The sequence below is a fragment of the Coenobita brevimanus genome, chromosome 54 (assembly GCF_032717465.1).
Source record: "Coenobita brevimanus isolate Jiangsu-jjx chromosome 54, ASM3271746v2, whole genome shotgun sequence".
Classification (NCBI taxonomy): Eukaryota; Metazoa; Arthropoda; class Malacostraca; order Decapoda; family Coenobitidae; genus Coenobita; species Coenobita brevimanus.
Window position 1 is genome coordinate 26,193,347 of NC_137007.1, and position 12,946 is coordinate 26,206,292.

General features: G+C 42.5%; 1 protein-coding gene across 1 annotated transcript in view; it reads left to right on the forward strand.

Annotated features, from left to right (window-relative positions):
• LOC145400933 (uncharacterized) overlaps window positions 1-12,946 on the forward strand; it is a 52,232-nt gene that overhangs the window by 22,537 nt on the left and 16,749 nt on the right. Inside the window, exon 2 of the mRNA XM_080273298.1 lies at window positions 10,775-10,972. Within this exon, the coding sequence (XP_080129424.1) occupies window positions 10,787-10,972 (186 nt within the window). The 5' untranslated portion in view covers window positions 10,775-10,786. The remainder of the gene's footprint in view (window positions 1-10,774; window positions 10,973-12,946) is intronic.

The window sequence follows — 12,946 nt, forward strand, 5'->3', positions numbered from 1 at the left end:
ATGACATTGGATTCAAAACATTTTCTTGCTATTCACCTGCAAAACATTATAAGTTTGTAACATGCATGGCCTCTATTATAACATAGACAACTATGCTGTCATGGACACGACCCATCTGTTTCAGATCCTCATCATACAAAAGCGATGAGCCAGTTGTATATAAGCAGTGACTGGTCGTTATCACAGCAGTGATAAGTTTTATGAATATTATTCCTGGATTGTCCGTAACTATAATATAGAATGATTGTGGATTCAATGCTGATTCGCACAGTAGCTGTGCAGATGGTTATAAATGTTAAAACTATTTATGTGGACGAATAAACCACATTATGATGGGCAGCGGAGAGCATTCACCAATAATTAACTGTAACCAGATGAAATTAGATGCAAACAACACAAAGTAGTATGAGAACGAAGATACAGCTGTGGTATACTGCTCCACCTCTCTATCCAGGCGTTAACTGTTGCTTCACCTCATATGTGCACTGTTTTCCATTAGTCTCTGCCTCTTCTATTACTCTAACTTCCCGGTATCGTCTACTGTGTGCCCCCCTCTCTCATATACCTCTCCACTCCATCCCTCCACCTCATCCTTGGCCTCCCCCTCCCTCTCCCCCCCTCCACTTCACTCGCATTCACTCTCCTCATCAGTCTCTCACTCTCCATCCTCTCCACATGGCCAAACTACCTCAGTGTGTTTCTCCTAACCTTTCTTGTCACATCCACATCCACACCACAATGCTCCTTCACTTCCTCATTTGGCAGTCTCTCTCTCCATATGACTCCACATGCTCCTCTCAGATAACTCATTTCCACTGCCCACACTCTTGACTTGTGTCTTTCCAACAAGGTCTAAGCTTCACTTCCATACATTAAAGTTGGTATCACAGTACTGTCATGCAGTAACTTTTTCATTTCCATGCTCGCTTCCCTATTTCTTATCACTGTTTTCAAGAAAACAGCAGCCTTTCTTCCTTTTTGTATCCTTTCATGCACTTCACCATCGAAACTTCCATCCTTATTCATCATACTACCCAGGTACTTAAATGCACTCATATTTTCCATTTCCTTCTCATCCAACCTCACTGTACATTCACTGACTTCATTTCTTTCAAAGACCACATCTTTACTCTTCCCTACATTCACTTTTAGATTCCATTTCACATCCCTACATTCACCTTTAGATTCGTTTCATACACACTCTCCCAGACTCATCCACAAGGCCTTGCAGCTCCCCTTCGTCTTCTTTTAACAACACAGTATCATCTGCAAACGGCAGTACTGTACAGGGTGTTTCCAAACACTGCCCTCTCATTAGGGCTGCTCCAACATCCAATGCCCTACCCTGTATCTCTTTTGTAACCCCATCCATATATTGATTGAACAACCATGGAGACATGACACATCCCTGTTGCAGTCCAACCTTCAAACAAAAATTAACTCAGTTCACTGTCCACACACACTGCAGCCTTAGCACCCTCATGCATTCTCTTCACGGCATTCAGCAGCTTCCCATTTACTCCATATATTCTTAATGCTTTCCACAATCCTTGTCCATCCACCATGTCATATGCTTTCTCCAAATCCATGAAGGTCTCATACAACTTCTTTCTCTTCATTCTCTTCTCTAGAAACTTTTCCACTGAGGATCTAAGAATGAATGTCTGATCTGCACAACCTCTTCCCTTCCTACAGCTTCCCTGTTCTCCAACTAATTCCTCTGATATTTCCCTGACTGTCAGTAAGTATCCTACCATATACTTTTCCTATTACACTAAGAAGACATATGCCCCTATGATTACCACACACTTCTTTTTCCCCTTTTCCTTTGTACAGGGGAATAATTATACCTGACTTCCAATCATCCGGGACTCTACCTTCCTCCCAGGCCAATTTGTACATCTTCCGCATCCATTCTACTACAGTACTATCTCCCCTATGCTTCATCATTTCACTACACACTCCACCAATTCCTGGGGCATTCCCCATTTTGACTTTCTTCTTTGCTTCCACAACTTCCATCCTACTGATTTCTTCTTCTCTTCTCACATCCCTCCTTCTCCCAATCATTCCCCAGCGACTTGTATTCGCATAACTTTCATTCTCGATGTTCAGCAATTCCTTAAAGTGTTCTCTTCATTTGCTCACTTTTTCTTCCTGCTCCACTAGTAATCTACCATTTTTATCTTTTTACTCCTGACTAACTTCTTTGACACTCTAACTCACTTTACCTCTTTCCAGAATATTTTCTTACGTTCCCTCCAAATTCCTCATCCACTCGCATCTTACTCTCTTACTAACCTTTTCACTTCTCCCTTCCTCTCAACATATAACTCTCTCTTCCATCTCTCAGCTTCTTCCACACCCCTTTTTCTCATCCACACACTATATGCTTTCTTTTGTGTCACATTCTGTCTCACCTCTTCGTTCCACCATGATGTTCCTTGCACCCCCTTTCATGTTCTCTTCACCATACACACCACCTCACGTGCTGTGCAGATTTCTTATGTGAATATCTTGCACACACCTTGTCCCCCATCAATTCCAATCCATGTTTACTCCTGAGCTTCTCCACTTTTCTCTTATATTCTGCCTTTTTTCCATCCTTTTGTAACCTTTCCACCCCACTCCCCCAACCTCTATATGCTCTTGCATCCATTGCACACCTTCTCATCCTATCATTCAGTTCATCACTCATCACTCATACCTGTGAATCATTTTGTGTCTGAAGAGGATATTGGCTATCACAAACCCCCTCCTTGCATAAATGTCCACTAGAGCACTGCCAGTCTCATCCACCTCTGCAGGCACACCCCATGCACCAACTCCATCCACCTTCACATTCCATACTTTTCCATTCATATCTCCCATCAAAAACACATCTTTATGAAAAAGAAACTGATTTTATAACTTTGAAAAACTGGTCCTGAGGCTGGCCACAGGAGCATGCAAAGTTCTGAACTCTCAGCCATTGAGGGAGCTAAACATGCGCCTTACTTTAAACAGTTGAAGCACCTTACCAAACCCCACTCTTTCTGATAGTCTGTTATATTTTTCTTATTATTCCTGGGTTGGAAAATAAACTTTTGTTGTTAAATTTGTTTCCCCATTGTTTTTAGCTGTTCTGCTGTGACAGGTCTTGTTTAATTCTTTAATGTAATGGCAGAAGGGACTGTTCTAACCTAGCTTAACTGTATCTGATAATTTAACCTAACCTAACCTCCAGTTGGGAAATTGGGAAATGAAATCTGCCTTTGAGTATGATGCTTCTATTGCACTAGAAACAGTTGTAGGTTTGGCTGAAGGAACATGACAATAATAGGGAGGAGATTTTTCAGCAGGAAAAAGTATATAACTTACCAAACTGGTAGGTGAGGGCACTCACCAACCATTCACTCGATGTAGTGCTGCTTTGGGTGTCTACCTTTTCCTTTGTTCTGTCTGTACTCTTTCTTCTGTCTGCGGATGACTTTACACTCCCTCTTCTGTCTTTCTTTCCTTCTTTCTTTCTTCTTCCTTCTGCCTGTGGATGACTATAATGAGTGACAAGCCAAATGGTTTCCTGTGCAACAGAAATTACCATGCTGGGTGGTAGCTGTATAACCAAATTATGGCACCTGTTGGTTTAGTGGGTAATGAAGGTGCTCCAATTGGATTGAGCCTGTGTAGGTTTAAGTCCAAGGGATGGGTGGGGTTTATTGCTCACATAATGCCACTCAGGGATGAGTGTGGCTGGTCACTCTCATCTTAAATGTCAGGACCAACTTGCCTAGCACCGGCTTCCTATGCCCCTTATGGGGTGACATAGGATTAGTTGATGGATGGATGTATAGATGAAAATAGTAAGAAAAGTACAGAAACAGTCTGGAGGAATATGAATTGATTTGTAAGGTCTTTTTGCTGCTTAATGTGTACATTTACTGGCAAATAATTCAGTCTAACAGTATTTGTTTTGTTTCCGCTGGATTAATTGTAATTTCGGACTGTTCGGGCACCCCTTCACACAATGTAGCCTGGATAATTGGGCTGTCTTTGTATTAAATGTATTTATAGAATGACGGGGAATCGTCTTGGGTGTGAATTGTCCTGATGGAGAATTGTCCCCGAAGCAGTATAACTCCTCTCTCTCTCTCTCTCTCCACTGTCCTCTATTTTGGCTTGGATATCCAGTTGTCTAGTGAGTTTTGTTAAGTCTTGAATGTTTTTGTTGCTCATTTTTATTAGACATTCCCTTTGCCTTGTTTCCCCCAAACCCCCATGATAAAATAAGGCAATTCTGACAAAAAATGAACCTTAGAAGCCAATTGAAACTCATGAAAAGCAATCAGAAAAACTGGTACCTAATGGAGGAATGGGGCTAGCTTCCCATGCCCTCCCCCACTAAGCCAATCTTAAAGCCACTCAGATCTTCTGTGTGCTTATCTTCTTGAACCTGATGTAACTGAAAACTGGATACCAAAAGGTGAAGGTGTTTCAGTAATCCTTAAGGAGACAGGCCCACCTCTTTAACCCCCAAACGTCGAGCATTTTTTAAAGTCGTCTCCTCACTGCAGGCAGTTCCCAGAAATTGGGAACTGTATCTCGGAAAGTATAGCACTTAGGGAAACAAATCAAAGCCCATATTACTCATCATCTCTTCCTCTTGCGAATGAAAGTATCCCCAAGTCTGTAGGTTATGTTGATGAGTAATGATGTGAGGAAGAGAACTAATTTTCAGTGCAAGAGCAGGACGTTTCATGCGTTTGCCCGCGGTACTGAGTATGGCTTTGCTCTCAACATGATAACTTCTCCACCACTAGATAAACTAGCCACTGTTGCATCCAAGGCATGCCTTATGGGACTATCACTGAGCCTTTTTATAGTAGCCTTGGAGAGAGGCTTGGCAGGGGTGGATGACACGATTGGCTACAGGCAGCGCGGATGGAATCAGACAAATGGAATGCTGAAGACATTGTTGTACACCCGGCAAAAGCATGGGACAGACTGACTTGCCTGTGTGCTATGGAGGGACTTCCTCCCTACTGTTTGGTGCAGAGATGAAATGGCAACCGGTTCAAATGGTGGCTGGAAGACATTTGCGTGTATAGACGCTACCCGGTGGCCCCTTGGAGGCCTGATTGTGGCGTGTATAGACGTTACCCAGTGGATGGGGGTTAGAAAAAAATGAGTCACTAATTCAGTGGTTTTGTAAAGGTGTGCAGAAATGTGTTTTCGAGTATAAAGAGGATCCGTCAGTACAGAAGGAAAATGTGATAACAAGGGATCGGTTTGGTTAGGATAACTTTGAGTAGCTTACATAAAATTGGTTGCGCTAGGCTAAGGTAATGTTGAGGTGGCATGAAAATTTAGGATAGGTTTGGTTAAAAAGCACAGGTAAGGATAATTTCATAAAAAAATACTTTTCTCAGATGGCTTCTATATGCCTTCACACACCACACAATGGTGTCCATCTGTAAAGAAACACTGCATTTTAAAATGCATTTCACCAGTTTTAAAGGGGAAAAAAAGAAACTTGAAAATGCACTCGGAAAATGCATAGGAATCCCATGAAGAACTAAAGGTATGGGGGGAAGGGGGAACAGAAGCAAACTACAGAATGGGTGTCTGTCTCCTTAAGGAGTACTGTTGTTTTAGCTTATTCAGCTAGCTTGTCATGTCAGAGTTGGGAATTACTCTCACATCTTGAACATGTTCTCTGTCCTGTCTTGGGAAGAAGGTATGTATAACAGCTACTAATACTTCATGTACCAGCACAGAGGACCATACTGGATGTCACTATACTGTACTCAGTAAAACATTATGGCTGTGCTGAAAGTCTTAGACTGACCACATTATTCTAGAAACAGTTAAGTAATTTTGCAAGAAGACTTTCAGTCATGTCAAGTACCCGGTACATTTTTAAAAATGACATGATGTGGCTTTGCAAGGGATAGGCCGGGGGCAGGGTGGCACAGCGGTAGGGCGTCAGACTCAGGACTGGGGGTAGTGAGTCTGAGCCACACACGGTAGTTGCCATACCAGGAGGGGTAGCGCCCTCTTGTCACCTAGCAGGGCTATATGATCTAATAAGGTCTAGTTAGAAAAAAGGGGGGGAGGGAATAGGCTCGCATTACTTTGGCATCTGTTTGGGTCATAAGTGGTGTCTGTTTGGAGGGAGCTGTGGTGTTGCTGGACAGTTGAGCTCCGATGGTGCTACCACCTGATGATCTTCCTTAAATTGCCTGACCCAAGTGATACCTCGGGTGGCGTGTACTTTAAATTAACCAGTGCTGACCCTCAGTTGACCTGACCGAACCCAACAGATGCCTTGTTGAGAATTTGCGGGCAGTTTCAAGATGTCCTTGTGTCAGAGTTGTTCTAATCCTACATTCAGAGTTTTCCAGACTACAAATGAAAATAACTCCCCCCCCCCCCCAAGTTAAGTGCCAAAATTGCAGTAATCTGTGTTGGTATAGGGAACACAATTGTGTTTGGCAGTGTAATCATACATATTTCTGAGGATTAAAAAATAAAAAAAATTGTGTGTGACAAAGAACTCATTCTATAAGCAAGAGGCAATTGGTGGTCCAGGAGTGGAAGTAAATATAGATGACGCTCTAGTTGTGCATCGAAAATACAACAGAATGGGAAGTGTCTTAAAGTTGGTTATTCAGGATGATGATAGAGCATGCATTGAAGGTGATTGTTCATCAGACTATTGGTTGTCACTGAAGAAGAGCAACTAAACCATGAAATGCTTATTCCCATCATGAAGCCTTTTATTAAGCCAGAAAGCATTATATACTCAGTTTGGGAGCTTATTGAACCTCGTTGTTGAGGGTAATCAGCCACCAGGAAAATCTGGTTGATGCTGAAGATAAATGTATGCACCCCCAGGCGAGCGTTTGTGGCATGATGTAAAGGAGTGGATGAAGTGCCCTTGTATATAGGTGAGGGGTTGCGACAACTCACTGAATCTGCAGTCGTTTACCGAATCAACACTTCTGATTGGAAAATATTATATTTTTTATTGTATTGGTTCATACACGCCTAATTTCCTGAAAGTCAGTAAAGAAACTGTGCTTAATTTAAGTATAGTATATCTTTCTATCTATAGCCCGATGCCCTAATCCCACAAAGGGTGGTTGCAGACAAAACTTCTCCAAGTCACTCTGTCACCCATCATTTGACTGCCCTCCCCCCAACTCACTCCCCCCTCCCTCTTATATCTCTCAACTCCATCCCTCCACCTCATCCTCAGTCCCCCTCCCTCCACTTCTACATACACCTTCTTAGTCAGTCTTTCATTCTCCAGTCTCTCCACATGTCCAAAGCACCTCAGTGTATTTCTCCTAATTTTCTCAGTCACATCCACATCCACCCCACAACATTATTTTACTTTTTCATTCATCAACCTGTCTCTCCATGTCACTCCACATGCTGCTGTCAAGTAACTTATATCCACTGCTCTCACTCTTGACTTGTTCCCCTCTTGCAAGGTCCACGCCTCACTTCCATACGTCAGGGTAGGGATCACAATACTGTCATGCAGTGACTTCTTAACTTTCATACTCGCCTCCCTATTTCTCATCACAGCTTTCAGTGAACCAACAACGTTCCTTCCCTACTGTGTCCTTTCAAGCACTTCGTCCCCAAAACTTCCATCCTTACTCATCATATCTTCACCATCCAACCTCACTGTGCATTCTGTGACTTTATTCCTCTCAAACACCATAACTTTACTCATGTTTACATTAACTTTCAGATTCCTTTTCATACACACTGTCCCAAATTCATTCACCAAACCTTGTAACTCCCATTCATCTTCACTCAACAATACTGTATCATTTGCAAACAGCAGCACTGGAATCTTCCACACCTCACCCTCATTCTTTAAAGCCACCCCAACATCCACTGCCCTACCTTGCACCTCCATTTAGAGCCCCATCCTTGAATATATTAAACAGCCATGGAGACATCACACATCCCTGTTTCAGTCCCACATTTAGATCAAAGAACACACTCAGCACATCATCCACTCGCACCGTAGCCCTAGTTCCCTCGTATATACTCTTCACATCACTCAGTAATTTCCCATCCACTCCATATATTCTTAATACCTTCCACATACCATGCCTATCTACTGTCATATGCTTTCTCCAAGTCCGTGAAGGCTGCATACACTTTCTTTCCCTTCTCTAGATGCTTCTACATTAAACATCTTAGAACAAATATCTGATCTATACACCCTTTTCCCTTCCTAAATCCTCCTTGTTCTTCTCCAACTAGCTCCACTGTTATATGCCTAACCGTGTCAATAAGTATTCTACCATATATTTTTCCAGTCACACTAAGAACGCAAATACCCTTGTGGTAATGTACTAGTAAAAATTGGGAGTCAGACTGAAAACTTGCTAAAAAGTTAGTGGAAATGTTTTTCCTTTGGTGTGACAACTCAGCTTGACAGACTTTTATTTTGCATAAATGTTGATTTAAAATGCATCATCATCATCATTTAACTCAACGTTGCCCCGTGAGGAGGGTAGGAGCCTAAAATGTAATTTATGCAAAACAGAAGTGTCAAGGCATGTTCGCGATCTTTAGGAGAAATTCGCGTTAACAATCATACTTTGCTCTGAATCCTGACTTATTGGTAGTTAAGCACAAGTTCTTGACCAGATTTTGGATAATTAGGTGTGTAGTAGCCTATATGAGGAAAATTATATTTTCGAATTAAGATTGTGCTGATTTGGAAATCTGTCGTGCTGCAAGCGAAGTACCTGAAACAACAGTGTGACGAATGACTGAATTGCCATTTGCCAAATCGGCACTTAATTGGAAAATATTGGCATCTTTATCACCATACCGGATAGGTTCATGACCCTAATTATCTGAATTCCAGTCAAAAAGTTGTTTAATTTAAAATCAGGATTCAGATAAAAAAATATGCCAAAGTTAGTAAGTGTTTCCCCTTTAGACCACCAACAGACCTTGACAGACTTCTGTTTTGCTCAAATATTGATTTAAAGTGCAGATAAGTGCATTTGTACTTTAATTCAGTATTTTTGCAAAATAGAAGTTTGTAAGGGGGATGGCAAGCTTAAGGCGAAACACTTCCGCAAACTTAGTTTTTTGCTCTGAATTCTGATAAGCACATTTTTGTCACTTAATCAGATGTGTATGAATTTGTATGGTGATGAAAAATATAAATTTTTTTACAATCTGTAGGCTACAGAAATGGCAATGATTAGGTGGATGCGCAGTGCATCCTTGAGTGCAAGGCCTGGGGAGGCTAGGTTTACGATGGAAGAATTGAGAGGCAGGATGGGACTGGAGTGTATTGGTGTTGTGATGAGGAGAGATAGATTGAGATTGTTTGGGCATGTGGAGAGGATGGGGAATGATAATTGGGTGCAGAAAGTTAGAAGTGTTAACACTGGAGACAAGGTAGTGAGAGGTAGACCAAAAAAGACCTGGGACGAGATCATTGAGTGTGAGCTTAGAGTTAAGGGACTGAATAGGGAGGCTGCCAGAGATCAAGCAACATGGAGAGCTGCCATTAGATGACCAAGGCCGATGCAATGTTGAGGTCTCCAGAAATGAAAACTAATTTAAAATGCAGATTTGGTAAATGCCCATAGATTCGGTGACTCGTTGCACCCTCAAGTAGCTTTCAAGTTGTCTGTTCATGAAATGACATAGGGACATGAACTTCACTTCTCGCACAAGCAAAACCATCTCCCGTATTTGGTTGCCAAGTCATGGCATCTCCTATCCCGTATCGAGCTGAGATAGTTGAAGAGGCCTAAATCACACTTCTCTGCTTACACTTGAGCAGCTTTCAAGGCAAAGTTAAATTTGGATTAGATATTGAAAGGGGGGGGGGGGATCTGGAAAAAAACGAATGATCCCCCTTCCCCCCCCCCCATTACAGTGTTATGTTTTGTTTGGGTATGGTAAGTTAGTTAAAATAAGTTAGGTTCAAACCTGTTTTAGTTTATGTGGATTTTATTCTGTAGCTATCTAACACTGGGTGAACTGTTTTGTTGATTTTGTTTTGTAACTGACTTCACACCCCTGTAGGGATAGGAGTCATTTACAACATAAAATTCTCAAAATCAGTTGAAATACATTAAAAATGGATTTTTAAAAATGGGTGCATAGGAAACTATTGACGTTTTTGCCCCCCCCCCCCCCCCCCCAAAAAAAAAGGAAATCCATAGGGAATCCTGTTGAACAGGTAAGGTATTGAATACTGTACCAGCGTCATGTGGTGGCAGTGTTATAGCCAGACAACAGGTGTCCAACTCCAATGCCTCAAAAGGAGGGTGGTGGACTGCAATAAAAGTCAGCTTTACCTGCAGTGTGACTTCAGAGATAATGACTGAATAGGGAGGCTACCAGAGAGAGAGAGAGCAGTGCAGAGAGCTGCCATTAGGTGACCAAGGCCAACATGCGTGTTGGAGCCTTTATAAATGGTATACAGTAATACGATATCCCTAGGAGTTGTCACTTAACACTTACCTCCATTGGCTTTCAGAGTGTGGCACTTAGACATGATCAAAACTATTCACTGTTGCATATCCTTCCAAATTATTATTTCCATGTGTTCATTAATTTCTTAATTTGTGTCCATGTTAGTATTCTCCATTTTCTTCCATACAGAGTTTTCACATTTGCCATCTTTATTCCTACATATATGTGCACTTTAGATCATATCAAAAGTTTTCTTTTTAAGAACAGAATAGTAAACAGTTGTGTTCACTGTGGATGTAAGTATATGATTTTTTTGCAGTAATCCACAATCATGGGTGAACAATCTGCTGAAACCCCCAAGCGCAAGCGTGGCCGTCCCCCCAAGCCTGAGAGTGAGAAGGCAGCCACCAAGCGTAAGGCGGCAGCTCCCGCTGATCCATCAGCACCTAAGAGAGGCCGAGGTCGCCCAAAGGGCAGCAAGAACAAACCTACCAAAAAAGCAGCAGCAAAGGGAGCGGTGAGAACTGTTTGAAATTATCATTTTGGTAGTGTTGACAAGATGCAGTTTGGGTTTCTGCCAGGCAGGAGGACCATTGATGCATATTCACAGTCCATCAGCTTCAGGAACAATATATAGGAAAGAAGAGAAGGCCTTTGACAAGAGTTCTTAGGGAGGTGGTTAAGTGGGCAGTGAGAGCTTGATCGAGAAGTGGCTGGTTAAAGTGGTTATGGCAGTGCATGAGGATGCTCGCACTCGGGTGAAAGTGAACAGAAATTTGAATGATGAGTTTTCCATTAATGTTGGTGTGCATTAGGTGTCAGTCTTGAGCTTATTATGGTGGTGCATTAAACTGTGGCTTCAGAAATAGACCCCCCATGGTAGATGTGTGCTGATGACTTAGCACTGACTGCAGAGAATGAGAGGGAGTTGGAGAAAAAATTTAGGATGTGGAGAGACGGAAGGGGATACAGGGATTTGAGGGTTCCGTAGCTAAGCTAGGGATTGGGTAGAGAAAGTTCAGAGCATTTGTCTCCAGACGTGGAGGAAGGATGGTAAAAAAGAGGGGTACTTGGCTGCTAAGTGTAGGGCTAGAAAAGAGGTTTGCAAGGCAAAGTCTGAGTCACAGAAACTTTTACTTGATAATCTAAATCGTGTGGAAAGGAAGAATATGATATTTAAGGTGGCATTTCAGATGAAGAGGGAGATTAGGAATATCACAGGTGAGCAGTGTGTGAAGAATGATGAAGGAAAGGTAGTGGTGAATAGTGGGGATAGTAAAGGCTCCTGGAGAGAGCATTGCAGCTGGTTGTTGATTGACAAGTTTGATTGGGACAGAGAGGATTTGGAGCCAGCAGATCCAGAGTTTGGCCTTGGCCTTTGATTTCTGCTGCTGCTGTGAGTGGGGCATTACAGCTTGTTATTGAATGAGGAGTTTGATGGGGACAGAAGATTTGGAGGCAGCAGATCCAGAGTTTGGCCCTTGGTATTTGATTGACACTGCTACTGTGAGTGGGGCAATAGGCAGGATGCAGGTGGGGAAGGCAAGAGATGTCTCTGGGTTTACTGCTGAAGTGTTAAACCGTAGGAGATATAGGAGTGAGGTTAGTCACTGACTTGAAATATGATTATATATGAGTATGTTGTCCCAGATGATTGGCTGAAGAGTGTAAGTGTAAGTGTGTACAGGGGGAAGGGTGATGCCCTGGAAAGAGGAAATTAAAGAGGCATAAAGCTTTTAGACCAAATTGTAAAGGTAATGGAGATAGTTCTAGAAGGTATGATTTGAGCAAGACTGGATATTGAGGAGGTGCAGTTTGGGTTTATACCAGACAAAGGGACCGCTGATGCCATGTTCATAGTTCAACAGCTTCAGGAAAAGTCTATCTATCTATCTATTGCCAGACGCCTCAATCCCGTTCGGGGTGGCCACAAACAAGTCGCCTCCACGTCGCCCTGTCCCTCGCCATTTCACTGCCTTGCTCCCAGCTCACACCCCCCTCTCTCATATACCTCTCCATCTCATCCTCGGCCTCCACCTCACTCACATACACTTTCTTCGTCAGTCTTTCACCCTCCATCCTCTCCACATGGCCAAACCACCTCAGTGTATTCCTCCTAACGCTTCCTATCACATTCGCATCCACACCACAACGCTCCTTTATATCCTCATTTGTCAGCCTCTCTCTCCATGTGACTCCACAGGCTCCTCTTAAATAACTCATTTCCACTGCTCTCACTCTTGACATGTGTCCTTCAAACAACGTCCAAGCTTCACTTCCATACATTAGAGTTGGTATCACAATACTGTCATATAGTCACTTTTTCACTTCCATGCTCACTTCCCTGTTTATCACTGCTTTCAAAGAACCAGCAACCTTTCTTCCCTGCTGTACCCTTTCAAGCACTTCACCCTCCAAACCTCCATCCTTTCTCATCACACCACCCAAGTACTTAAACGTACTCACATTTTCCAATTTCTCACCATCCAAC